The sequence below is a fragment of the Pinus tabuliformis genome, chromosome 1_1, assembly GCF_031772625.1.
Source record: "Pinus tabuliformis cultivar Carrire ecotype Pingquan chromosome 1_1, CPIR1, whole genome shotgun sequence".
In the NCBI taxonomy this organism is placed as follows: domain Eukaryota; kingdom Viridiplantae; phylum Streptophyta; class Pinopsida; order Pinales; family Pinaceae; genus Pinus; species Pinus tabuliformis.
In genome coordinates this window covers 858,653,800-858,681,106 of record NC_142297.1, presented here as the reverse complement: position 1 = coordinate 858,681,106, position 27,307 = coordinate 858,653,800, and the positions used below count along the sequence as shown (strand labels likewise).

Here is a 27,307-nt window from a genome sequence, read left to right as displayed (position 1 = left end):
CAAAATCACAATTACCCTTCTCAAACCAGACCCTAGCAAAAAAAAATTATTAAACAACATGAATGATAACAGAGAGCTAAGCAAAGAGCATCCTAAGACTTGAACAAATGGAGATGTTCAAGTAAATCTCCAACAAAGCTATAATAAAGAAATCACAATTCCCCTTCCCAATGAGACTTGGACCAATGGAGATGTTCAAGTAAATCTCCAACAAAGCTATAATAAAGAAATCACAATTTCCCTTCCCAAACTTCTGAACCAAGCAGGCAGCAAGAGAATTGAGATGTAATGGATACACGGCAGCAGGACATTGATGAGGAGACAGAATCAGAATCCTTTATGAGAAAATGGGGGATGTAAATGTGGAATTTTTAGCATTATTGTATGATCATAACTTCCTAGAAACTCTATCTAAAGATAGGCTTAATGTTCTGCAACACAAAATACAAAATGGAAACAAGGCCTCATTAAAATCAAGTTAAAAACCTCTCAGAGTCAAAGCACTGGGCATCAAAGCAAATCCTTTAAAGTCCCAAAACACAAATCAAGCAAGGCCTCATCTAAAATCAAGTTAAAAACCTCTCAGAGTTAAAGCAATGGGCATCAAAGCAAATACTTTAAAGTCCCAAAACACAAATCCAAATAAATATAAGAATGGATGGAAAACATCTAAGGAAAAACTACGAGAAGAGGGTTAGTTACTTGTTGATTCAAGTAAAACTCAGATTCTGTGAGAGGTTTAAACTTTATCTCCAAAACAGTCATAATAACCTAAAATGAAAAACCTATCCTGAAATATTAGTGGACTCAATGCTCCAGGTAAAAGAGGAGACTCCTAACAAGGAAACACATGATGGGCAAATCAGGTCTGTGATTTCTCCAAGAGGCAAAGTGCAGATCCTCTCAGAAGATTTGGAGGGGGTGTAGATGTATCACCCCCATGATTTTGCGAAGTTTCAACCACAAATATCTTCCAACTCTCCTATCTAGTATCTATGCTACACAGGAACATAGCATATTTTTTACTTTCTAAAGCTTAACTTACGTTAGCTTATACTTTGCAATTTTTTGTCTCTGTCCTTATCCTCTTTTCCAAGTATTCTGCTGAAATTATGCTAGAATTATCACGTCAGATAGTTCTGTATCAGACATGTACACTTTGACAGAACTTAATTTGACTTACTTTCTACTGTTATGATATGTTAACAATCTACAAACTCCATGTTCCAAACATTGCAACATTCTTAAATACCAAATTGCAGCATAAACTTACAGGACATGTACTAGAAAAAACAAAACGCATAAACTTTACCAGAATTCATCTGACTGTTATTAAATACTGTTAAATACATGACAATTTAAAATTTCAAGGAAATTACAGACATTGACCATCAAGTACAAAGAAAACACAGTATGAAGAAAAGAATAATTTAGGATACCTTGGGTTGGGATTGCCTTCTACTACTTTCTGTCCATATACTTGCGCCAGCGATACCCATCATCAAGGATATCGATATCACTGGTTGTTTGTACAACAACGAGGCTCCTGAATAGTTCTAGTTGCCCCTATGATGTCCATCGTATCGGTTTCTTTCTTCCTGTCAATTTTCAGAGAAGCATTTGACGCATATTAGAGCAAGTAGTTCTAGTTGCCCCTATGATGTCCATCGTATCGGTTTCTTTCTTCCTGTCAATTTTCAGAGAAGCATTTGACGCATATTAGAGCAAGTAATCAATTACAACTAAAAAAATGATCAAATAGCTTCTACCAAATGAACAATCTAATATGAATTCTAATAAAAGTAACCTGGTTGAATCAGATTCTTCTTCATCAAGATCTTCACCAGAGAACTTGTCCACTTGTGTCCTTCCGTCATCATCTTCACTTGCAGAAATTGATGATAGCTCGGGTGTACCTAGTGACTCCAGGTGATTAGGGGTTTGCCAGAGAACTTCTCCACCTGTGTCCTTCCATCATCATCTTCACTTGCAGAAATTGATGATTGCTCCGGTGTACCTAGTGACTCCAGGTGATTAGAGTTTTGCCTTCGCGGTGGGGTAGAAGATGGATCTGAAAGATCAGTAACAACAGAAGCTGATAAAGACCTTTAGGCTTTCAAGACCTTCACTCTTCCCTTGATGAGAATAACTTGAAGCATCATTAACTTTCATTAACCCTAATTTAGTGTTTTCCCAAGACAACCCACCTTCAACTTTGACAAGAGAACCACAGCCTTCGGTACTTTCTCCCTCTTCACGAGGGGCGGTTGCGGCAGCAGCAGCTCCCATCTGACGACTGGGCTGAGGTTTATTATGGTTATGAACACCCTTGTACACAATCTCCATTACATGTCCATCAAGAGAACGTTCAATCTTCTCTTTGGTTGGACAACTAGGGTGTGTGCACTTGTAGTAACTCCGAGGATATTCACTGCCTTTAACATGCCTTTGCCCATATTTGCGCCCATCGTCAGAAGGCCTTTCAATTCCAGTAGGAGGAACTATTGCAGTTTGGTTAAACTCTGAAAGCTGCCTTTGTTGCTTCTCCTCAAAAGAAGCTACCTGTGAAGGAACAGCACGAAGAGGAACAACTTGCATAGCAGTTTTGCCAGTCATTGGTGGTTCAGATTAAGAATCTGCCACAGGCACTTTTGTGAGGTTTATTATGGTTATGAACACCCTTGTACACAATCTCCATTACATGTCCATCAAGAGAACATTCAATCTTCTTTTTGGTTGGACAACTAGGGTGTGTGCACTTGTAGTAACTCTGAGGATATTCACTACCTTTAACATGCCTTTGCCCATATTTGCGCCCATCATCAGAAGGCCTTTCAATTCCAGTAGAAGGAACTATTGCAGTTTGGTTAAACTCTGAAAGCTGCCTTCGTTGTTGCTCCTCAATAGAAGCTGCCTGTGAAGGAACAACCCGAAGAGGAACAACTTGCATAGCAGTAGCGCCAGTCGTTGGTGGTTCAGATTAAGAATCTGCCACAGGCACTTTTGTCTTGCTAAAGATTGGCGAAGTCCACATATGAGCATCATCCTAAACCCCTTTTAGAGACTGGTGGTGGTTGTAACCAAAAGTTGCCTTCAAGATAAAACCCGTACAACTGTTACTTTTTCAACTTCCAATGTTACTAACTTACAATAAAATCTAGAGAGAGAGAAAATGGAAAAATCAATCAATTATAAAACTATAGAGAGAGGATTCCAGTAAGCTCAAGATCAACATGCTCATTGTAGCCCCATCTAAGTCTATTGGTGTGTGCAGCTGAAACAATCCCCTATAAATTGAAATTGTTTGAATTGGGTGACAAATCCAAATAGAAATACATTTCTAGTTCCTTAAGTATAGCCCAAATTGGATTTCCCTTTTCTAGCTTGATCCCTATTTTTCAATCTAGCCCAGCACCCATTATATCTTGCCGTTTCTTTTCTATTCTATTCTAATCAGGACTGAATTTTACAGAGGCGTGGAAAGCAAAAAAACGTCAAATACTTGACTGCACTCTTGTTCAAAAACAAAAATCGTACTATAGCGTTACCAAATTGTGTTTCCAAAAAGCCAGAGGCAAAGAGTTGCATGATTATTACCAGGTTTCCCAAAGGTTGCATGTCTGAACTAAGGTTGGAACTGGCAAGAGGTTTGAAAGCAAAGCCGGAGCAGCTGCCATCCTCATTCTTTACAATATCTAAGGCAGCAGTAGCAGCAGAGCTTTGAAATGAAAACACTGTCTTGCAGCAGGATCGGAAGGTAAATCCTAGACCAACTTAACAACTGTTAGCCATATGTTGCATAGGGACGGATTCATTGAAATATTAACCAGATAAGTGCCTGGCTGCCAGCATAACTAGATAATCATTAAAGCAACAAGTGTTACCAGAATTATATCAGCTAAATTAATTACGCTCGATAACCTTGTGTCTGCGGCCAGTCTTGCTACTTAGATCAACTTATCATTGAAGTCCAAGTGGGCACTTAATGGTAAATCAACAACAAAAAGGAGCCATTTTTTCATAGGGGCAGATTCATATATGGTAATGGAACATAAGTTGACTGCTCCTGAATAAAATTATATTTTTCGTAAGTGTTAATTCATATTAAAACATAGTATGCACAATATCTAAACCAAGCCCACTAAATAATGAATTAAATAGTTTCCTCTAATAATATTTGTGGTAGGTGGCATTCTATTTTACAGTTATGGTTGGTGAAAAAGGACACTTGTGGCCCACTTGATCTCAAGGGGTGCCACATGGCAGAGTGGGGCCTTGCATATTTAAAGGTGTATTTTTGCCTAAGACGACAATTCTAGAACACGTTCATTCATTTTGGCATTCATTCCAGCATCCATTATCCATCATTTTGGTGAACTACGTTTTTGTGCGATGAGCTGGTGAGCCCTATGCTTGGAACCTAACATTGGCTAGAAGCTATTTTGGTTTATGGCTGGAAAGGTGCCTAGAGAGTAGCACGAGCTCTTGTAACTTATAAGCCCAGAGTTGAGACCATCTCTGGCTGGCTGTAAGGCACCCTGAAGAGGTGGGCGCCACCGAACACTGGCAGGGCACAAATAAGGGATGTGCCACTTAGGCATAGGTTCAAGAGAGTGGAAGCCTGTGGTTGGAGTAGTGTTTTCTAAGTTAATACCTCATCCGAGGATATGTGTTTGTTAATTGGTTTTCACCGTTGCATGTGGAGTTGCACCCTCGGCTCGAGGGTGACCCGTGGTTGAGATTTATGAACCACGCGATCTGTGGTAGGGTGGAACGTGGAGAGCACGCAACCACTTGGATTTTAGTTGTAGAGAAGTGTCTACTATGCAATTTATTATGTTTATGTGCCATGCATATAATTGTATGTTTTCTTGTTGGAAACCCTAGTTAGGGTTTGGTATTTATGTCTATGTGTTCCATTGTGCATGAACGTAATATGTTGTATTTAAACCTTAATTTTCCTGTGCATAAACTCTAGCTAGTGGAGTGAGATTGGTAATGTACTTATTGGGTTTTACTAAAGAGAGTTTTATGAGTTAGATATACTTTGTTGTGTATGACTCTAAATTATTGTGCAAACCCTAATTACTATGTGAATGTTAATGGCTACAGCATTGTGTTAATTACTCATTAATTGTACACGTTTTTAATGGATTCAATGCTATGGTTAATGTTGATTTGGGGTAGCATTGGATGTGCTCTAGCCACGAAATTTGGTGGAGAGGTTGGGGCACATGAGATCTCCAATACCCAGAAAGGGTTTGAGCAGATTCTAAATAAATCAGGAGATATCAAAATAATTAATATTTTTAATGGAGTCCCTAAGTCTAAACTTAGGAAAAATAAAATATTAATGTGTATTAATATGAATCTGTGTTAGAGTGGTCCAAAAGACATGGATCAAGTAAGATCTAATCTTAGCCATTGATTAGGGACTTAATCTCGCCCGTTGATATGTCAACAGGAAAAATATAAGAGGAGGCTTGAGGGTCACTTAAAGAGTACACCATATGATCAGTCATTCTATTCTCTAGAGCGGGGTTTGCTAAGAGAGATAGAATCAGTGATCGAGAGACCAGCTGAGAGGCATTGAGTACAGAGAAACAGAGAAGGCAGAGATTGTGTCAGGAGAACAGCGCAGCAGCCAATTTGGGTGACGTAGAGCCACGCAAAGGCAGCCAAGTGTTGCGCAAAGCACCAGAGGGGTCAGCGCATCTAACGCAAAGGCTCCTAGAGCTAACGCAGAGCCTACTGGGGCTGATGCAGGGCTAGCATGAGACAGAGAGGGGCTGACACAGTCCAAATTGGGCAGACGTGGAGGTTGCATGAGCAGTTTTGTGCTGAAGAGCTGCCAGAAGGATTTTTCGGGGTTTCAGCCAGGAGATTTCTCTCAAACTGTGAGGTATAGTTGCTAAGGAAATTCTCTATTGGGTAGGCCAGTTTCGGCATCCAAATTGTACTCTGATATTGCTTAATAAGAAAACCCTCAAATAGCTGCACCGGTTTTCCCGCATTGGGTTTTTCGGGGGACATTGGTCCAAAAATAATGGTGTCATGTGGTGTATTTGTTCTTGTTTCTTTTAGTTGTTGATCTGTAATATGCTGAGCATGCACTGGTGTTTATTTTCAGTATTTACTTTGTAAATAAGTTGTTAAAAAGAAATAACAAGTAGGTAGGAATAAATCAGAAAAGGTGCATGAGGGGTTTTTAAACTAAGTAAACTTAGAAACTTCAATAGTTAATACCCAGGGGACAAAATTACAATGGGGTTTGCACAGAGTTATAGGGGCTCTGGCAATGAGCTAGGGTTTAATATCTGAAATCAGTAATTATGCGCTTTGGTAGAAGTTTTTGGGGAACTTTGGTTTATGGGTTAGTAGCATTGCCTAGTTGGGGGTTGGGGATGTTACACAATTAATGTGGCAGTTCGTGTGCTCACCTCAATCTACGTCATGGCATGCATGACTAGTTTTGGCAAGTAGTATCCATAGCCACCTTATCCGTCTTCTAGTAACCTCTAGTCCTCCCCTTTCATTCCTCTTGTTCTAAAGTCTCCTTCCTCTCTTCACGTCCTTCACCTTCCCTCCCTTTTTCTATCATTAACATGCAGCTCGGTCTACGGTCTGCGAATCTCTATAAGTCTTGTCACTCTCTTTTGGACAATGGCTCTAGTCAATGCAATTGCAATTGCAAAAAAAAAACTTAGCTCGATTGTTTCTTCAACAACAATCACCACATTAAAAATAGCACTCTCATTTTTTTCAGTGGAATCTTCAATTATGCTTCTCGTAGCAGTTGGAGGTTGTTCCCTCACCCGGAGCATATGTAGTCACCAAAGTTATTTTTGTAGATGTGCATGTCCCAGTGCAAGTCGGAGCATACCTAGATTTAACCAAATGTTGGGAAATTAGGGAACTGAAGTTATTTTTGTAGATGTGCATGTCCCAGTGCAAGTCGGAGCATACCTAGATTTAACCAAATGTTGGGAAATTAGGGAACTGTAATGGATGCTTCAACTGAGAAAGAATGTGGAACAGCCACAAATTGAGGATGATGGTCGAGTCTGAAGCAATGATGTAGTCCTATAGTGTGTGATTATCTTACAGAATTTGTCATGAATAAATCAAACTTTGGATACTTACTAATATGCCTAGATGATTTTGGATTTCACACTTTAATTCTTGTATCCGCCTCCCCTTCCAGATCCGCTTGCAGACAGTGCTTCCTTGCAATGTTCTGATAAACATTTGTATCAGATCCGGCGCTGTGGTGAGTGGATTTGTCCTTGACAGAGGTCGATATGCTGTAAGGTACTCAGGATCTGATAGATCTGGTCGAAATGGATCCCAATCCATTGCTTGAGTCATCTGATCTCGGTCGGCATAGCCTTCCATCCTGGGATCGTGAATGTTCTCTATCGCCTTCTTGTTTTCTGCCTGTAAGGTAGGCAGTGGACGTTTCTCATTGCTCGATCCATAAAGGCCATCATCAAATGCAGTCCCAACACTTTCTACTGTTGCTCTATACTTCTGCTTGTTTTCACCCTGGTGGGGGCGTGGATACAAAATCCTATCGCCAGATCCAGAGCGGCTTCCATTAATTCCAAACGCGTGGTCTTATGGGTTAGGGATCAAATTCACTAAACACTCGGGCAACCATTGGATACTATGATAGCGGCGTCAAGTTTCTCCTCTACAGATCTCTTTCCTTCTTCGGCCGCTCTGTGCCAGATGAGAAATCCAATGGGGGCGGCGTTGATAGGGCTCGATCCAGAGTAAGAGCCGAGACACAAGTGAAACTCCAGATCTAGCTGGAGCGAGGGCAAATCTGCTTTTTGTGAGAGCGGATTTTTTAGAACTTTGTCACATCTCTAAAGAAGCATGTGTTTCGAAGGGGAAGAGATCTTTCTGGATCCAAACAGAGACTGTGCAAGAGCTAGGATTTCGCTCTCTAGTTCATGAGAAGAAATCTCCGTTAAAATTCTGGCCGAGATCGTAGTGCTAATGACATATTTGTTGTGTGCGCGATTGGATCCCGAGTTGAGTGGATCGATGTTGCCCATTAGGCCGGACTGGGCAATACCGTGGAAGACTCCTGTAGAAGCCCTGTTTTCCGCCATCGAGATCACTCACTAATCACCCAAAGAAGTCATTATTCTCGTCTAATAAAAGATCATGTTCCTTTTAGTTGTTGGATTCTTAGGTTATTTTGAGGGTATTGCTTAAATATACCAATGTTGATGCCCGGGGTAATGAGATCATTATAAAGCAGCAAAGCTTGGACAAGTGACCATCGGAAGTGGTCACACCTATCATGAGTACGAAAGAGCAGAGCAAACATGTGTGGGACCTCCACCTTATACGAGCATGACAAAGTAGGGTGGAGAACCATGTAGCTTCATGATATGACGATGATGGATCTTAACCCCAAGAGAAGGATTCGAAATTGTTTCACCCTCTACAGGAGTCACATTATTGTATGAATTGGCAAGATGGAAGAATCCTATTAATTGCTAAGTAAAAGAGGTGTTGAGAATGAAGAGAAAGCCATAGCTTCAATCTTCTAATTCATTTGTTTCTTTTAAGGCTCACTTTCATCACCTTTTTGTCTAGTTAGAGACCCTATTTGGTTTTAGCTAGTCTATGTTCCTAGTTTTTCTAAGGCTTGGTCTCAAGACAAGTTAGTGTGTGGACTTAAGGCCGAGAAACATATATGTAGGATGAAGTATGAGGGTTCGTTTCAAGATACATTAGTGTATGAATTAAGGCCCAACTAAAGTTGATTGAAGAATTCTAGAAATATGTAGGATAAGAGCTAAAGGGAGTTGATGGAATGAGGTCAAAGTTGGAGCATTCTTTCCTAGCCCTCTAGAAGGCCAAATTTTGTATGCTCATTATATTGCCTAACTATGATAAGTTCTTGTCAAACATGCATTCCTATATGATAGAATGATGGAAGAAGTTCGTGATGCTTTTGGCTCTTTCATAAAAAACATGAAACAACCATATAGAAAGTTGTAGATACTATCAGGCTAATAGGACAAATGTGTCATGTTTTAATGATAATGTTGAAATCGAAATACACAGTAAGCATCCCACACTCTCCAGTGGCACAAAGTGCTTAGTACCCCTCCCGGATGAAAATTGTGCTTAGTACCCCTCCCAATTGTAGACGAAAATTGGTATGGTCATAACTTGGATTGAAAAAGTGCTTTTTTATGTTCATTATATTGCCTAACTATGATAAGTTCTTGTCAAACATGCATTCCTATATGATAGAATGATGGAAGAAGTCTATGATGTTTTTAGCTCTTTCATAAAAACATGAAGCAACTATATAGAAAGTTGTAGATACTATTGGGCTAATTGGACAAATGTGTCATGTTTTAATGATAATGTTGAAATCAAAATACACAGTGAGCATCCCACACTCTCTAGTGCCACAAAGTGCTTAGTACCCCTCCCAATTGTAGATGAAAATTGGTATGGTCATAACTTGGATTGAAAAAGCGCTTAGTACCCGTCCCAATCGTATCATAGATGAAAACTAGTATGGTCATAACTTGGATTGAAAATTTTATTTGTTTCTTCCATATCTACAAACTCTACTTAATTATGAAGTGATAATATAGAAAAATGTAGATATTATGGGGCTAAAAAGACAAATGTCTCATGTTTTAATGAAAATGTTGAGATTGAAATACACATGTAAGAAACCCACACACTTCAGTGGCACAAAGTGCTTAGTACCCCTCCCAATTGTAGATGAAAACTAGTATGTCATAACTTGGATAAAAAAATTCTATTTTGTTTCATCCATATCTACAAACTCTACTCAGTAAGAAGAAATCTTGCCTTATGCTTGAAGATTCCAATTACCTTCCTTTACCAATATTGCCTATAATAAATTTATACATGAACACACATGATATAAGACGCAACAAAAGAATTCAATTAAAACAAAGTGGAACCATTAAATTATGTAGCAACAAACTAGTGAACTCCCTCATACATACCTCTTTCATCTTTGCCCATTACATTTGTTCAATCTTCATCAACTCTAAATCCGCAATATGAGTTGTTAAGGCTTGCCTTAATTTGAAGGGAAATCAAAAACCATGAACAAAGGTATATAAAAATAAAATAAAATGAAATGAAAATATATAAATAAATAAATAAAAAACAAACATGAAAAACAAAATGTGAAACCACAATTTAGCATGGCCATGCTCACAAAATGTAAAAAAATAACAACCGTAGTTGTATAAGAACAAAGTAACAAGCAATAGCAAAATATAGCAACAACAATAGCAAAAAGAAATGAAAATAACAAAAACAAAACAAAGAGAAATAGTAGACAAATTCTTCTTTATGATCCCAAAAAGTGTCCATGGTCATCTTGCACATTAAAAAATAGAAGAATATTAAATAGAGACCATAAAATCTTATGACAAATATAAAATACACACCAAATATCTTTTGAGAAATAAAAAACAAAGATCCCATGAGGATTTCATAGCAGATAGCATGGATTTTTACACCAACAGAGAACTCACCTCTACTACTACCTCTTCACTATAATATAGTGTTTCTACATAGATATTTCAATAGTTTCATCAATTATCCTCCATGTTATTTTCCCTACATTGCATTGCACTCGATATTTAAATAAACAACAAAATAGTTTCATCAATTAACCTCCATGTTATTTTCCCTACATTGCATTGCACTCAATATTTAAATAAACAACAAATTAATTAATTAAGATACCTCTAACTTAAATAAGACTAGATTTTGTATTGACCAAATGCTCTTGTATATCCATGTTACCCCTTTTACCTGAACTTACCATTGATGTTAGCTCACTCTCAATAGTTGAGTTCTTTATTGTTTCATATGTGCTCTTTCTTTGCATCCTTGGCATTACATGGATTTATATTTGTTGTTTAACTTGCAATATCATCAAACTCAGGCTACTGTGAAGAAAATATTTTTAACAAACAAATGGTGGATATTTCCCTAAAAAGTCTAAAAATTGTTTTTTTTTAAAGCATATGCATATGCAATTCTTAATCTGGCATCTTGCATATGTCGATGACATTTGATATGGTCTTTTCACCTGACTAAACTTGGATAATATTCTTATATGAAGACTTTAATTTATTATTCACATCTTGAGGAGAGTTGATGTCATATAAAGTGGATGTTGACTTGGTTTATTTATATAGATCTAGCATTTGATTGCCAACATCTGCACAGAAATTAACAATTGTAGTGAGTAGATGCCTGCATGTCACAAATTGACAAGTCACTTACAATACCGAGTCCCCTACTTTCAAATATATCTTGCCTAGCAAGAATTGATGTATGGGCAATAAAAGAATATATATAGATATGATGACATTATGCAAAGTTTGAGGATATTATAATTCTAAACACTCTACAGAAACACCAAATTAGATCATAGAGCAAATAAGCTAACCCTCATGTTGGTGAGGAGTCACATCACAATCCCCCCACCAAGGCCTTTGTCCATCTAATGGCCAAGTTTAACCTTCAAAAATTTAGTAGCAAGAAAGATAGCTCCAACGTTAAAGACTTGCACTAGAGGCAGAGGGTTGTAATCCCTGTAACATAAAGCAATTTTAGTCTTGTTGAAAATCCATAGATGCATGCAATCCAAAAAACATAAAATATTGAAGAACAAGGATAAAGAGACTAGAACCCTCACCCATTACTTACAAAATTCCATGCTACTTGTGCTAAAGAATTTTCTGCAACATTAAAAATCTTAATTGCAGAAACAAGATATTTGTATGGATGTTGCACGATAAAAGCAAAGGCAAAAGGCCAATGTGGAAAGAAGAACTTGCTCTACCATGAGTAACACCTGTGGAAAACAGAACTTGCTCCGCCATGAGTAACACATGTTTCTGTTATTCATGGCACTATTTAGTATGGAAAAGCAAATTTAAATATCATAAATCAAGTTGCATAAATACAAACCAAGAATGCTACATAAATATTGAATCCATAAAATACATCCAAAATGTTAGATCCATTAAATTCATTAGCAAAAAGGGACATAAAAAATGTTTCAACATCAAGTTTTACATTGTTTTAACCCACGCCTTTTCTCTAATATGTTTGGTTGCATTTGGGTTCCTCTTTTGCCAAATGTCCTAAGCCAACATTGTGACATCTCAAAGAAGCACATAAGTTTCTTCTATCTTACCAGAAAGGAAAATATATGCAGTCGCAATAGTCTACACAGAGAAATAAACATAACTAATCATCAAAATGCTATATTTACAACATTTGGACTGATTGCAATATACATCCCCAACAATATACTAAATTGAACCAAAAAAATAAAACAATACTAAAAAATGTGAAAGTTGAGCATTGGATTCTTGGGCATGAAGTCATCCATCAAAGGAGTAAGGCCAATTCTCCCTCAACATAAAACATGCCTAACAATATTGAAAAGAACATTCAATGTAATGTTTATTTTGTTAAAGCTGTCAGTTAGTAAAAATAATACTCATTGACTCAACCCTGAAATAATTGATTGATCAAGCTTGGTCAAACTTGTTGATACAAAACAAATTTGAATACACTTGCAAGTACTTAACAAATTTTTCAATACTCACCATGTGGGATCCAAACAAGAAATAAGAAAAAAAATGCAAAATAGAAACTTCATTCTGATCCATTATTATCAGTTCTGATTTTTTTTCCAGACAGGATTCTCTACAGAGTGTTGTATTTGTATTTTTGCAGCAAGTTTGGACATATTTTTCAATTGTTGATGAATGTATAGCAGGGGAAAACTTTTCAGAATTAGAAATTGATTGGATGGGAAAATATCTAAAGATTTGCAGCAAAGACTCGAGAGAACACTATGTTTATGATAATTCCACCTACCATTCCCACACAATTTTTCTTTATTTCGCCAATGCAAAATTTTCATCAACTTCTTGGGGATTTTTTTGGATTTTATGTTGGATGTGTTCTTCTCATAATATTCTATAGATTAAAAAAATAAAAATAAAAACTATGAAAATTGTTCAAGGAAGGGAATTTGTCTGGCCCTGTCGTAACTACCCGAGTGCAGTAAGGTGGAATGTACTATGAAAATTGTTCGAGGAAGGGACTTCACAACAAACAACCATTTGAAGTACCATGTCAATTTTAAAACATTGACCAAATGAGAATACAAGAATTAACCATCATCAAAATGGAAAATCTAGGAGCCATTGAAGTTGCAAAAGTGAGACACTGAAATAAGGCTTCAATTTGGACAAGGCTCATTTTTTGCATTTAGTCCTCTTCCTCTAGCTAAAACCACTTCTGCTTCTCCCCCTTTATTAACAGTGCTATATTTTAAGCACAGTTTCTTTTGCTTCACATATTACACCTAAGGGTTGAATCTCAACCTAGCCTAAAGAGCACAAAAGGGGTGAAGTTGAGAAAGCGATAGGGATATTTTGGTCTTATTCAGACCTACCTTTCTATGTTGCTAGATACCATATTGGTAGGATACTATTGAGGTTCTCGTTGTTTGTTCCTTGAATTTCGAAAGTCCTAGATTTAAAGTTCTTAAGGGTGTGATTTTGGTTGAGGTTGTCTAAGTTGTGAGAAAATCCCTTGCACAACATTGTTCTTCAACAAAGACAGTTTTGCAATATTATGACGAATGGATAAATTGATGACAAACATACACTATATATCAGAGTTCACATTCCTATCGCATTCTTGAAAAGTCATCTACAAGAAAATAGTCAAAGAATACATTAAATGTTTCAAAATGTATAACCAACAAGGATAGCTTTCCTGGGAGAAGATGTCACTAACAAAATAACCTTATGGTTCTTAAGGGAAGTAAATACAACAAGTTTGCATAAATTTATCCAGTCCTTTCTAGGGGAGAGACAATCTAAATTTATAAGTTATGCAGTAACCTATGATTGACCATCCAAGGTGTTTTCGCACATCATAGTTTCTTCTAATATCACAGGGGAAGTTAGTAAATGTCTCAAAGTTTGCTAAAGTGTTTTCCTATAGACCAAACATCAATAAGAAGCCTTTACCATCAATATTCATAAAACCCCGAGAGAAAAGAGCCAAGTCCTACAATTTTCCAATTTATGGGAATAACACTCGAGGAAATGGTATGGGGGATTGTACAACCTATATTGGTGATGACTTCCAAGAAGGCTTGCTGCAACTATCGAGCTTCAAATCCCTAACACAAGAAATAGGGTGATAGAACAGACCAGAGAATTTGAATGTGAATTTATTTTATTTTTACCTCACACTCTTTCACCAAGTGCAACAATGAGGTGCCTGGGATGGCACATGCCTATTTGAATTGCCTATGTAAAAAGTACATTGGAATCTAATTGCTATTATTAATAAAACTAAACAAAACATACTATAAACAAAAAGAGTTAGAGAGACATCACATTTCATCCAAATTGGACTTTAGCCATATTTTCCCACAATGGTGTCCAGACGCATCTAACATATTGGTGTGCATGGGAAAAGGGATCAGTGCAAGTTAATGTATTGGTATTTTAAACCTTTTCCATGGTCAGTATTTTGTTCAACATTGTGCAACAATGATGATGATCCATACAGCAATAACTCACTTCAGCAGATATCATCTTTGGATTTTATGCAACAGCCCTGGTAGAGAGAGAGGACAACAATAACTTGCAAACGTAGAAAAGTCATTGTTACATAGGCTAGAGTATAGGGCATGTGCATACTTAAGCCATGCATATGCCAATATGAGCACCTTTTAATTTGCATACATGTTCCAAAATTATCAATATAGAAAAACAAAGGAGTGCAATCAACTTGTATTTTTCAGACATATTGTATTCTTTTCACCTTTTGGAAAGCCTCCCATTTAAGCCCATTCACCCAACGGAGTATGGCACTACTCTTCAATTTCGCCATCCATCCTTTCTACAAACTATACAACCTATTTCGCTATAATATACTTCCTAAATCACCTTTTCACTCCATTGACTTACAATTCCAATAACAATAATTAGAGAAACCTCCCTTGAGTTGGAGCAGAGCCAACCTGAAGAGCAAAGGAAAGTTGGCAAGGTAATAGTGGCTGACCTCTTGGTGACACAAATCTATTATCTAGGTTCTTGTGGCTTTTGCACTGATGAATATAGATTTTGTGGTAACAAGACTTACCTTGATTTTTTTCCACCTACTGAACCAAACAAAAAACCAAATCCAAAAATATTTAATAGAGACCAAAAAATCTTTTAAGAATTTTAAAAGAACACAATAAATAACACGATAAATATTAAATAGATAGTGACATGGATTATGAGATATTAATGAATATTGCAATATATTATGAGAAAACATAAACAAAGATAAAAATATTATGAATAATCTTATGCAAAAGCAAGTACACTTACACAATGACCAAAATCGTAAATTATAAAGATGTTGAAGGCAAAGAATCATTATAACTGAAACAAGGACAAATTCATAACATAATAAAAAAGAACTCACCATCCACCTCCGCCTCTACGTTCTTCTTCATTGCCACCATCTTCACATGAAGATATTTCACTCATTTCATTAGTGCACCTCCAACTTTGCTCCTCCTTTCATTATTTGCATAACATTGCATTCATAAATAAATAAATCACAAATGATATGTGATGCCTCTATATTAAACAAACACACATGGAATCATACATACCTCCTCATCTTGAGTTGTGTTCTTCATTGAAAGCAAAAGTAAAATCTACAACAGCCTTAAGACTTGTCTTTATTTCTCCATTGCCTAAAACCAACAAAAACCAAACTAGAAGATATCAAACAGAGAGCAAAAAATCTTATGAGAGATATTAAATAGAAACTAAAACCAAGTACGAAAAATCTTTAACAAACAAAACCCTTATGAATAATCATATGCAAAAGTAAGTACATCTTATGTATAGATCAAAAATCATAAACCCTAAATAGATAAGTAGGGAGGAGAACCATCTATTCAAAACATACATGGGCCTTGCACCATAACATAACTCCTTTGCCTCTACTTTTTCCAACTCCTTTGCCTCTACTTTTTCCTCATCTATAGTGCATCCCGCATCTCTCTCACAAAAAGATAGTCAATAGTTTCATTAGCGTTCAACCTTACTCTAAATGCATCTCATCGTATTCATAAAAAATAAATCACAAATGATACATGATGCCTTTAAATTAATCAAAGGCACATGGAACCATACATACCTCCTCATCTTGAGCCATGTTCTTCATCGAAAGAACAAGTAGAATCTACAACACCCTTGAGAATTGTCTTTAATTTTCCGTCACCTAAAACCAACAAAAATCAAACTAAAAAGTATGGCATAGAGAGTTAAAAAAACATGAGATATTGAATAAAAACTAAAATAAAGTATGAGAAAGCTTAAACAATCAACAAAATTTTTATGAATGATCATATGCAAAAGTGCATCTTATGTAAGGCCAAAAATTGTAAACCCTGAATAAATGGGTGAGGAGAACCATCTCTGCAAAACATACATGGGTCTTGGACCATAACTCCTCCGCCTCTACTTTTGTCTCACCTATAATGCATCCCATGTCTTTCACATAAGGATATTCAATGGTTTCATTAGCATTCAAATTTACTTTACATGCATTGCCTCAAAATTTAAATAAATACACATGTGATATCATTTTCAAGCAACAGATGAGTTAATTTAAAACACCATGAAAGGATATTCAAAAGTTTCATTAGCATTCAACCTTACTTTACATGCATTTCCTCTAAATCTAAATAACGCACATATATAATTTTGAATCAACAAATGAGTTAATTTAAAACACTATGAAATTATGAAATCATGTAGACAAAATCAAGTTATACATACCTCTCCCTTACCTTTTTCATCTACTTGTGTGGAATTTGCATCAACTCTAATCCCACAATATGAACTACTAGGTCTTCTGTTAATTTCCCCACCCATTGAACAATAAAATCAACAACAATAACTATATAAAAAATGAGGAAACAAAATGCCAAACCACAAATTAGCATGGCCATGCTCATAAAATGCAAAAAAACATCAAACATAACAATTACAAAAATCAAATTTATAAAAGAACAAAAAAATAACCACAACAACAACTGCAAATGTATTAACAAAAAAAACAAAAAAACCAGGTATAACAAAAAGAAGTGATAGACACAGACGCAACTCTCCAACCCTAGAAAGCTCCACGACCAACCAAGGACACCCTGAACAACAAAACTTAGATAAGTATTGAATACATACCAAAAAATTATATAAGAGATATCAACCACACAAGATATTTTGTGAGAAATATGATGCAAAAATCAAATTATCAAATACACAAAATATCTTGTGAGAAATGTGAAACGGTGTGAGAACCATTGTATTGAAACGAGAAAATATCCATGTTGGAACTAAAAGAGAACTCACCTTGTACCTTTGCACTCTCCAACACTTCTCTGAGTCTCTCTCACACAAATATTTCAGTAGTTTCATCGGCGCTACTCCACCTTCCTTTACCTAGATTTGCATTGCACTCACCATATATATAAATCCCAAATAATATGGAATGCATTTAATATAAACAAACACATGAAACCATACCCACCTCCTCCTTGGTCTTTCCATTCACCAATTGCACCTATGCAATCTACACCATTCCTAGGATCCGCCTCTATATATCCACTTCCTAAATCCAATAAAAACCAAATCATAAAATATTAAATGAAAACCAAAATGTTCCAAGCCAAACAACAAAAATTGTATAAGAAATATTAAACAAACGTTGAAAGATATTATAATAAATCTTAAACATAATCCAAGACAAAAAAAAAATATTAGTGATATTATGGAAAAGTACATTTTATTCAATGACCAAAAAGCATAAACCCTAAATAAAGAAAGAAGAAGGATAACCCAAAGTCACCCTCTACCTTTGCACTCTCCTACACTACTTCAAGTCTCTCTTACACAAAAATATTTCAAAACTTTTAGCATTGTTCCTCCACCTTTGCTCATCCACCTTCTTTTACCTACATTTGCACTACATTCAATAAATAAGAGAATTCCAAGTAATATAAGATACATCTAATTTAAATAGAAGTACATTTAATGCTAGCAAAAATTAGAAACCCCAAACTGGTAAGAAGGATCGAGAACCATGGTATCTGAACTAAGAGGATTTTGTAGTAGAACATACATGAGAATTGCTCCAAAAGATAACTCATCCTCTGCCTTTGCTTCTACTTTTGCTATAGTGCTCCACGTCTCTCTCACACAAAGATATTCAATAGTTTCATTAGTGCTCATTCACCTTTCTTACTTTGCATTACATTTAAATTTCAACAAACACATTATATAAGGATGAAGCAACAATCATTTCTTTCATCTTTCTGTCTTTAATATCATCTCCCTCATGAGCAGGCTCTGGTGGAAAGGAGGGTTTGAAGTGATGGAGGTATGATGGATGTTAGCTAGGGTCTAAAGTATTGTTGGTCAACCAGCCCGCACTTGGTAAGTCCAGTGCGGTGCTAGAGGTTTTCCTTTCTCTGTGCAATGTTTTTTCCCTCAAGCAAGCAAGTTTTCCTTTGGGGCGACTTTTCTCTTCAGTGTTCTTAACTAGGGTTTACATACCATGGTCAACTTTCCTTTTATGGGTCCTTGTTGGTGGAGGCTGCAATGGTTTGTTGATCTGGCACTCTTAGCATGGTGGAAGTATGGAGGACCCGGAGGTTGTTGAGTATTACTCAGTGAGCCCTGTTAGGGTGCATACGTTTGTCACTTGTGGAGGTTCTGACTCCTTCGGGGAGGGATGCATCTCATTTATTGGAAGTGCTAAAGGGGGCTTATTTTCTTTTGGGGGTTGTCTCGGTCCAAGAATCGATTGTTTCCTGGAGATTCCCAGCTCTCCATCGCCATGTGTCTAGGGATTTGGCCAGTGGTCTCACAGTAAAATCTTTTCACCCCACCTGGTGATTTTTCTCAAGCCGTTAATGTGGGGGATTTTTCTCTTCCGAACCCACCCATATTTTGATTTGGGGTAGCATCGGATGTGCTCCAACCACGAATTTTGGTGGAGAGGTTGGGGCACATGAGATCTCCAATACCCAAAAAGGTTTTGGACAGATTCTAAATAGATCAAGAGATATTAAAATAATTAATATTTTTAATGGAGTCCCTAAGTCTAAACTTAGGGATATTAATGTATATTAATATGAATCTGTGTTAGAATGGTCCAAAAGACATGGATCAAGCCAGATCTGATCTTAGCTGTTGATTAGGGACTTAATCTCGGTCATTGAGATGTCAATAGGAAAAGTATAAGAGGAGGCTTGAGGGTCACTTGGAGAACACACCAGAGTGATGAGTCACTCTATTCTCTAGAGCGGGGTTTGCTAAGAGAGATAGAATCAGTGATCAGGAGAGCAGCTGAGGGGCATTGAGTATAGAGAAATAGAGAATGCAGAGTTTGTGTCAGGAGAGTAGTGCAACAACCAAGGAGAGTAACGTAGAGCCAGCAAGGGCCACGCAAAGGCAGCCAAGTGCTGCGCAGAGCACTAGAGAGGCCAGCGTGTCTGACGCAAAGGCCCAAAAAGTTGACGTAGGGCCTCCTGGGGCTGACGCAGGCCAAGAAAGGCTAACCCATGGCTAGTGTGAGACAGAGGGGCTGACACAGTCCAGGTTGGGCAGACGCTGGGGTTGCAGAGCAGTTTTGTGTTGAGGAGTTGCCGGAAGGATTTTCCGGGGTTTTAGCCAGGAGATTTCTCTCAAACTGTGAGGTATAGCTGCTAAGGAAATTCTCTGTTGGGTAGGCTAGTTTCAGCACCCAGATTGTACTTTGAGATTGCTTAATAAGAAATCCGTCAGATAGTTGCACCGGTTTTCCCGCATTGGGTTTTTCCGGGGACATTGGTCCAAAAATAATGGTGTCATGTGGTGTGTTTGTTCTTGTTTCTTTTAGTTGTTGATCTGTAATATGTTGAGCATGCACTAGTGTTTATTTTCAGTATTTAATTTGTAAATAACTTGTTAAAGAAAAATAACAAGCAGGTAGGAATAAATCAGAAAAGATGCATAAGGGTTTCTAAACTAAGTAAACTTAGAAACTTCAACATGCTATCGGAGTGAAGTTGCAGATCACAGGAGGACTAAAAGACATCAGCCGAGCGGAGCAATAGCAACAAAAAACAGTTGTCCCGAGGTGACAGAAGCTGTTTATAGCAACACAGAAGCCGGGAGCTGCGCAGAGCCTCAGAGAGGCCAGTGTTGCTGACGTAGAGGGCCAGAGGGTTGACATAGGGCATCCCAAGGCTGACGCAGACCCATATGGGGTGACGCATAGCTAGCGTGAGGAAGAGAGGGGTTGATGGAGTTCACAGAGAGGCAGTTGCTGGAGTCTAGAAGGCTGTAGAAATATTGCAGAGGGCCAAGTGCATTATCCTTGATGGGGTCAAGGATCATTTGGTACCACATATAACCGAGAAGGAAACGATAGTTGAGATGTGGGAGGTTCTCAAGAACCTATACTAGCATACTTCTATGCAAAGAAGAATGTTGCTCAAGAACTAGATGAGGTCATATCAGATGAAGTGTCAATCAATTGACACCTTCCTCGGAGGATTGAATGAGATCCGAGTCCAGTTGACTGTTATTGGAGCGACACCAAATCAGGAGCTTATGGTGATTGTGAGAGATTTTTCAGCGAAAATCACATGGATTACCATTTGTCGACGCGTTTCGAACCAACTAGTGTGGTTCATCATCAGGACAAGTTGAAGAAACAGATCCAGCTTAGCATGCTAAATAGTCTGAGCAGAGCCTCCAACAGCTAACTAGACGAACGGCTAGTTTGACATTAGGACCGGGGTCAAAATTATTATATTAGTTTAATTAGTAAGATTAAGGACCAGTTGGTTGGTGAGGACAGTCCTAAATGTTGTCTCAAAAAATTGGGAAGTGTTTGTCCAGAGTATCCTGGGCAGAGGGACTCTCCCACCTTGGGACAAGATGTGGGCAGCTCTTCGCCAGGAAGAGATCAGACGGCAGTTGAAGACAGGTAGCAGCAACAAAGGGGTCAAGGTCAAGCAGGAGGAGGAGGATGTGGCCCTAGCATCTGAGGGAAAGTAGGAGAAGCGGAAGAAGAAAGATCTCTCCAATATCAAGTGCTTCCACTGTGAGGAGATGGGTCGTTATGCGACCTAGTGCCCAAGGAAGAAGAGTAAGGGAGAGTCGTCCGAGACTAAGGCAGCGCCAGCACGGGCAGAGAAGGAAGTTTTGATAGACGATGATTGTGCCATGAGTGCACACATGCCACTTGAGAGGAAGTGGGGAGACATCGCACTGTAGTCAGGGGGACTACAGGCGATGGAGGGCCGGATCCTTGAGGTACCCAGCCTCTTGGATTAGACCTTGCTACGGGAGCCCCGACAAGGAGTAGCAGGACTGGCTGAGTGGATAGAGACGGATGCAGATGGAGCGGCAGAGAGAGATACAGTGTAGGAGTCCTGACACAGCGCAGAGCTAGCAGGCTGTAGTAGTGCGAGAGGCACTGGAGTGTTGCACTAGTGCAAGAAGGCACAAGGCACAGAGAGGTGTGCAACGGTGTTAGATGCAGGGAGTTGTTGCATGAGCGCAGAGGTCAGAGAGGGAGCACTTGTCAGCGGCAGAGGGAGCTTCAGCATCAGTGGGTGTTTCTAGCCCAACAGGGAGGTCAGTTGGGAGATCAGTTACTTCCTTCTCAGTAACTAAGTTGCAATGCAGCAATGGGCAACACGATGCAGCATGTTGAGAGGAGGTGCAGTGTGGATGCAGTGCTGAGAGAAATGACTAGCAGCAGCACGGATGCAGAGGGAGTTGTCTTACAAATGAAGCAGTGGCAGTGGCAGAACCATGGACAGTAATACAGGAGGCAACAATGCAGAGGATGTTAGGTAGGTAGGCCTAGTATCAGCACAGGTACCGATGCCGAATGATCAGAGTAATACTCAGTGAGGAGTATTGCAAGAGCACAATCCTCACTAAGAGGGAGTGTTGATTTGGGGTAGCATCGGATGTGCTCCAACCACGAAATTTGGTGGAGAGGTTGGGGCACATGAGATCTCCAATACCCAGAAAGGGTTTGGGCAGATTCTAAACAGATCAGAAGATATTAAAATACTTAATATTTTTAATGGAATCCCTAAGTCTAAACTTAGGGAAAATAAAATATTAATGTGTATTAATATGAATTTGTGTTAGAATGGTCCAAAAGACATGGATCAAACCAGATCTAATCTTAGCTGTTGATTAGGGACTTAATCTCGACCATTGAGATGTCAACAGGAAAGTATAAGAGGAGGCTTGGGGGTCACTTGGAGAACACACCAGAGTGATCAGTCATTCTATTCTCTAGAGCAGGGTCTGCTAAGAGAGATAGAATCAGTGACCGGGAGAGTAGCTGAGGGGCATTGAGTATAGAGAAACAGAGAAGGGAGAGATTGTGTCGGGAGAGCAGCGTAGCAGCCAAGTAGAGTGACGCAAAGCCAGCAAGGGCTCACGCAGGGTCACGCAAAGGCAGCCAAGTGCTGCGCAGAGCACCAGAGAGGCTAGCCTATCTAACGCAGAGGCCTAAAAAGCTGATGCAGGGCCTCCTGGGGCTGATGCAGGCCAAGAAAGGCTGACACAAGGCCAGCGTGAGACAGAGAGGGGCTAACGCAGTCCAGATTGGGCAAACGCTGGGGTTGCAGAGCAGTTTTGTGCTGAGGAGCTGCCGAAAGGATTTTCCGGGGTTTTAGCCAGGAGATTTCTCTCAAACTGTGAGGTATAGATACTAAGGAAATTCTTTGTTGGGTAGGCCAGTTTCGGCACCCATATTGTACTCTGATATTGCTTAATAAGAAAACCCTCAGATAGTTGCACCGGTTTTCCCGCATAGGGTTTTTCCAGGGACATTGGTCCAAAAATAATGGTGTCATGTGGTGTGTTTGTTCTTGTTTCTTTTAGTTGCTGATCTATAATATGTTGAGCATGCACTAGTGTTGATTTTCAATATTTACTTTGTAAGTAACTTGTTAAAGAAAAATAACAAGTAGGTAGGAATAAATCAGAAAAGGTGCATGAAGGGTTTCTAAACTAAGTAAACTTAGAAACTTCAACACCATACACAACAAGGGTTTCTTAGGTATTTCGATGTCTTTCTTGATAGGTTACCTAGATTCCGGATTTTTCCTTTTCCGTAAATCAATGGTGGGGTTTTGTCTTTGTCGGGTTCTTCATCCTTGGATGGTATTCCAGTGATTATGGAGGTTCTGATTTATTCCAGGAATAAATCAGAAAAGGTGCATGAAGGGTTTCTAAACTAAGTAAACTTAGAAACTTCAACACCATACACGACAAGGGTTTCTTAGGTATTTCGGTGTCTTTCTTGATAGGTTTCCTAGATTCCGGATTTTTCCTTTTCCGTAAATCAATGGTGGGGTTTTGTCTTTGTCGGGTTCTTCATCCTTGGATGGTATTCCAGTGATTATGGAGGCTTTTTCAAAGGTTCCCTTGTCAATTAATACGATCCCTTTGTCGAAGTTTTCTTCCATGAGCTTTAGTATTAGGTAGGGGATCTTCTTCAAAAAGAAAGAAGATCCTTATAATTTATGCATGGGGGATGATATGGAGATGGCACAAGCAATAGAACTACAAGAGAAATATCTAGTGGGTAGAGCCAAAAGCCGAAATTTTTGTTTAGACACGCTTGTTGAATGGAGGAACCAAAATGTAAACCCATTGGTCGTCGATGCTACGAATATCGTTCTTCTAGCCAAGGGATGGATTCATTAAAATTCAAGTCTCATGAGGTGCAGAGAAAGTGATAAAAGAAATATGGACTATCAATTCCACCCCCATTATTTTCAAGTTTTGAACCCCTTTATTTGATGCTAGCAAGGAACGGCTTGATGTGGTGCAAGTTTGGGTTTGGTTTCCTAGTTTATCGTCCCATATGTCTAACCCTCAAAACATTGCAAATCTGGGGAACAACTTGAGATGTTTCTTGGGCGCGGATTACTTCTTTAAAAAAAAGAAAGACATGTCGGTGGCTCAAGTTTTGCTAAGTTTGGACCTTCAGAAGAAGCTTCATGAAAATATGAATATTGGGAAGGGCGCTATTAGATTACAAGTATTCAACTACGAAAGTTTTCCATTCAGATGGAGGAGGCGCCATAAATATGGTCACTTGGTAAATAATTGAAATCTCCCTTTTAAAAACTCCTCAATATCTAGTAAAGCTACCAAGAAACAAAAGACTGCATGAGTGGTTCCAGATGACCACGTAGAGTTTCAGGTTGCGGATTGTGTGCGGCATAAGTCCATGTTGCCGACTAGCTCCCCCATGCCTAGTTCATTGATGGGCTTTCTAAAGGTGTTTCAAATGGAAGCTACAGTTAGATAGCATGTGGCCACAATCAACCAATATAGGGTGGACATTGTGAACCCTGGTAATTCTATTTCCCTTCCCCCTATTACTTGTTAGATTTCTGATTTAGGGAAAGATTGGGATCAATCTTCTATTGGAATGGATATTGTGGTCTCTCAAAATTTGTTCACTTCCCTTTCCCCTGTGAAAGCCTCTTGTTTTATCCCATTTAGGTTGTTGAGGTACTCCTCTCTGAGAGCGACTGACTCTTCGAGGTGCTCTGGAAAAACTTGGATGAAGGGGATATCCTATACACTTTGAGGTTGTCACTAGTCCTCTAGATGACTGATGGCCTCGAAGGTGACCTTGGATAGTTTTCATATCCGACCATTTTGTAGAGGGTAGGGGTGGAAAATATCATATTTTTCTAGCAAAAGCTAAAGCCTGTAAGGAGATGGCCCCGAGCAAACAAACTTCTTTCATAGATGGGGCTCTTAGAGCATTGGTAGCCCACCACGGGGTGTCTCAATGAAAGTCCTTTCTTTCAATTTCAGAGGGTTGGCAAGTAACCCCAAAAGACTTACTCTTAGGAGATCGGTTCAAGTGGAGCAACCTGACATTAGTTTTCTTCAAGAAACTCTTCGGGAGGGCGAGAATATTACAAAAAATTTAGAATCTATCTTATCCTTCCGGAAATTTATTGCTCTGGATGTTTATGGTAGATCATGTTGATTGGCCTTGGGGTGGCATTCCTAGAAGATTCAGGTTCATAATACATGGAGTATCCCCTTAGGCCTGTGTCTGGTTCGTTTTTCAATGGAATTGGATAACATATTTACTTTCATTAACCTTTATCGACTAAATGAGGGTCGAGTTTCTTTCTAGAATGATTTCTTTAGGAAGTCTTTTCCGTGTGATGAGAATTTGTTTATCGATGGAGATTAAAATTTCTCTCTCGGTGTTGCAGAATCCTAGGGACCCCTTGTCATAATTGATTCCCTCACAGACTATTTTTCTCACCATATTGTTGCTAAGTGCTTGATTGACCTTGTTCCGGTTCAGTTAAAACCCACATGGAGGAACCTTCATGTGGGGGAGGGCCATGAGGCAAAAAGCCTTGACAATTTTCTTATGGAAAAATCCATGGTGCTCACATTTCGTCTTCTTCGTCAATGGGTGGGATCTGGAGGTGAATCAAATTACTCTTCAATCCTATTAGAATTAAAAGGTCATAGCCATAAGCATGCTAGTCCATTCAAGATGAAATCTAATTGAATAAATGATGAGAGTTTCATTGCTTTGGTCAGAGACAATTGTCATTCCTTTGATGTTGGGGTTGGCTTGTCGAAATAAGGAAGATCAAGTCGAAGTTGAACAAAAAATTGAGGTTTTTTCATAATCAGGAGGGTTATCGTTCACAGGAATCCAGGGAGGAATTGTACAAACTTGAATCAAGATGAAAGGAGATTCTTGCCAATAAGGAAGCATCTTGGCGCCTTCAAAGCAGGTCAATTTGGTTGGACTCTAGGGATGAGAATACCAAGTTTTTTCCTGCCTATGCAGAAGGCCGAAAATTGACCAATACTATTTGGCTTATGGAGGATTCCATGGGATGTGAGGTCACAAATTTTAAGGCTTGGCATCCCTAGGTAAGGCCCATTTTCAAAACATTCTCTAGAAACCTGAGGAGGTCACTATTGCAAAAGCAATCTGAGTGGCTCAATTTTTTCCAAGGTTTGTGGAGGATGAAGCAAAAAGATCATGAATGGAGGAGGTCCCCGAGGATGAATTAAAGGTAGTTCTTTCCAATTTGAAAAAACTCAAGAGATCGGGGCCTAATGGATGGGCCATCGAATTCTTCTTGGTACCTTTTGATCCTTTCAGTAAAGATTTGTTAAGTGTTCAATGAATCTAGAATGGAAGGAAGGGTTCTGTTAGCCTTCAATTCTACTTTTATTGTCCTTCTTCCTAAGGTGGACACCCTTGTCTTTTGAGGACTTCAGGTCTCCCTCCCTTTGCTATTGTTTATATAAGGTTATCTCAAAGGTGATTGCTAGAAGGAATAAGCCTATTCGTATTGAATTTTCTAAGTCTATCAGTAAGAAAATTAATATGTATTCTACTGGTTTATTTCTCCTACTTGTCTAAATCCTAGCAAGTTATTTAAAATAGTTAAATATCGAAATAAACACAATATAGTCACAACATCTACAGATCATCAACTGAAAGAAAACAAGCACACAAGTGACATCGTTATTTTTGGAGCAACTATTCAGAGGGTTATATTATTATGCAGTATATCTGAGCACATCTGAGTGCCTAAACAACTCACCCAACAGAGAAAAATACATGACATCAATACCTCTATATCCGGAAACACGTATTCAAAAAACTTGTCCCACGAAACCATCTCTGGCACAACTGAAGCTAAGCGCTGGCCCTTCTGGCCACTATGTCAGCCTCCTACTGACCTACGTCAGCCCCAAGACCCTCTGTGTCAGCCTCTGAGGCACTGTGCAGCCTCTGGGAGTCTTTGTGTCACTCCCTCTGCCCTCTGCGTAGATGGCGCAGTCTCTCTAGGCTCTGCGCTGCCTCTCCTGGGCTCTCCATAGCCTGGACTGGATGTTTCTCTGGCTCTCTTCACTTCTGTCCTAGTCTCCCAGTATTTTCCCTGCCTCTCTGCCTCGTACTCACTACCTCTTGCTGTTGATCACTAATTCAGCGTTGCTTAGCAACCCCGCTCTAGCAAAATGAATGACTGATCACTCTGGTGTGTTCTCCAACTGACCCTCAAGCCTCCTCTTATACTTTTCTTGTTCGTCCTTCAACGACCGAGATTAAATATCTAATCAACAACTAAGAA

General features: G+C 38.8%; 1 protein-coding gene across 7 annotated transcripts; it reads right to left on the bottom strand.

Annotated features, from left to right (window-relative positions):
• Window positions 1-1,299: 1,299 nt before the first annotated feature.
• LOC149216984 (putative WRKY transcription factor 4) lies at window positions 1,300-17,838 on the bottom strand. 7 transcript variants are annotated; one of them, XR_016251171.1, is made up of 9 exons: window positions 17,671-17,838; window positions 17,493-17,582; window positions 16,045-17,287; window positions 15,743-15,826; window positions 15,550-15,644; window positions 3,598-3,764; window positions 2,208-3,091; window positions 1,808-2,071; window positions 1,452-1,687 (listed from the first exon to the last, which is right to left on the bottom strand). XR_016251171.1 is itself a non-coding variant. In XM_089392919.1 (3 exons), the coding sequence occupies exons 2-3, from the start codon at window positions 2,614-2,616 to the stop codon at window positions 1,917-1,919; spliced, it is 564 nt and encodes a 187-aa protein (XP_089249045.1). In that variant the 5' UTR covers window positions 2,617-3,091; window positions 10,017-10,250; the 3' UTR covers window positions 1,807-1,916. The 7 variants fall into 7 exon arrangements, 1 of the variants encoding a protein (XP_089249045.1); XR_016251169.1 differs by lacking the exon at window positions 3,598-3,764; XR_016251168.1 differs by lacking the exons at window positions 3,598-3,764; window positions 15,550-15,644; window positions 15,743-15,826; ... (1 more) ...; window positions 17,493-17,582; window positions 17,671-17,838 and adding an exon at window positions 10,017-10,249 and having other exon boundaries at window positions 1,300-1,687.
• Between the last annotated feature and the right edge of the window lie 9,469 nt (window positions 17,839-27,307).

Bases quoted from the DNA above. Each gene is read 5' to 3' on its own strand.
- LOC149216984 (XM_089392919.1), bottom strand. From the start codon at position 2,616: ATGACTGGCAAAACTGCTATGCAAGTTGTTCCTCTTCGTGCTGTTCCT. The intron at 2,072-2,207 runs GTGGGTTGTCTT...CTGATCTTTCAG, and splicing joins TTCTCTTGTCAAAGTTGAAG to ATCCATCTTCTACCCCACCG.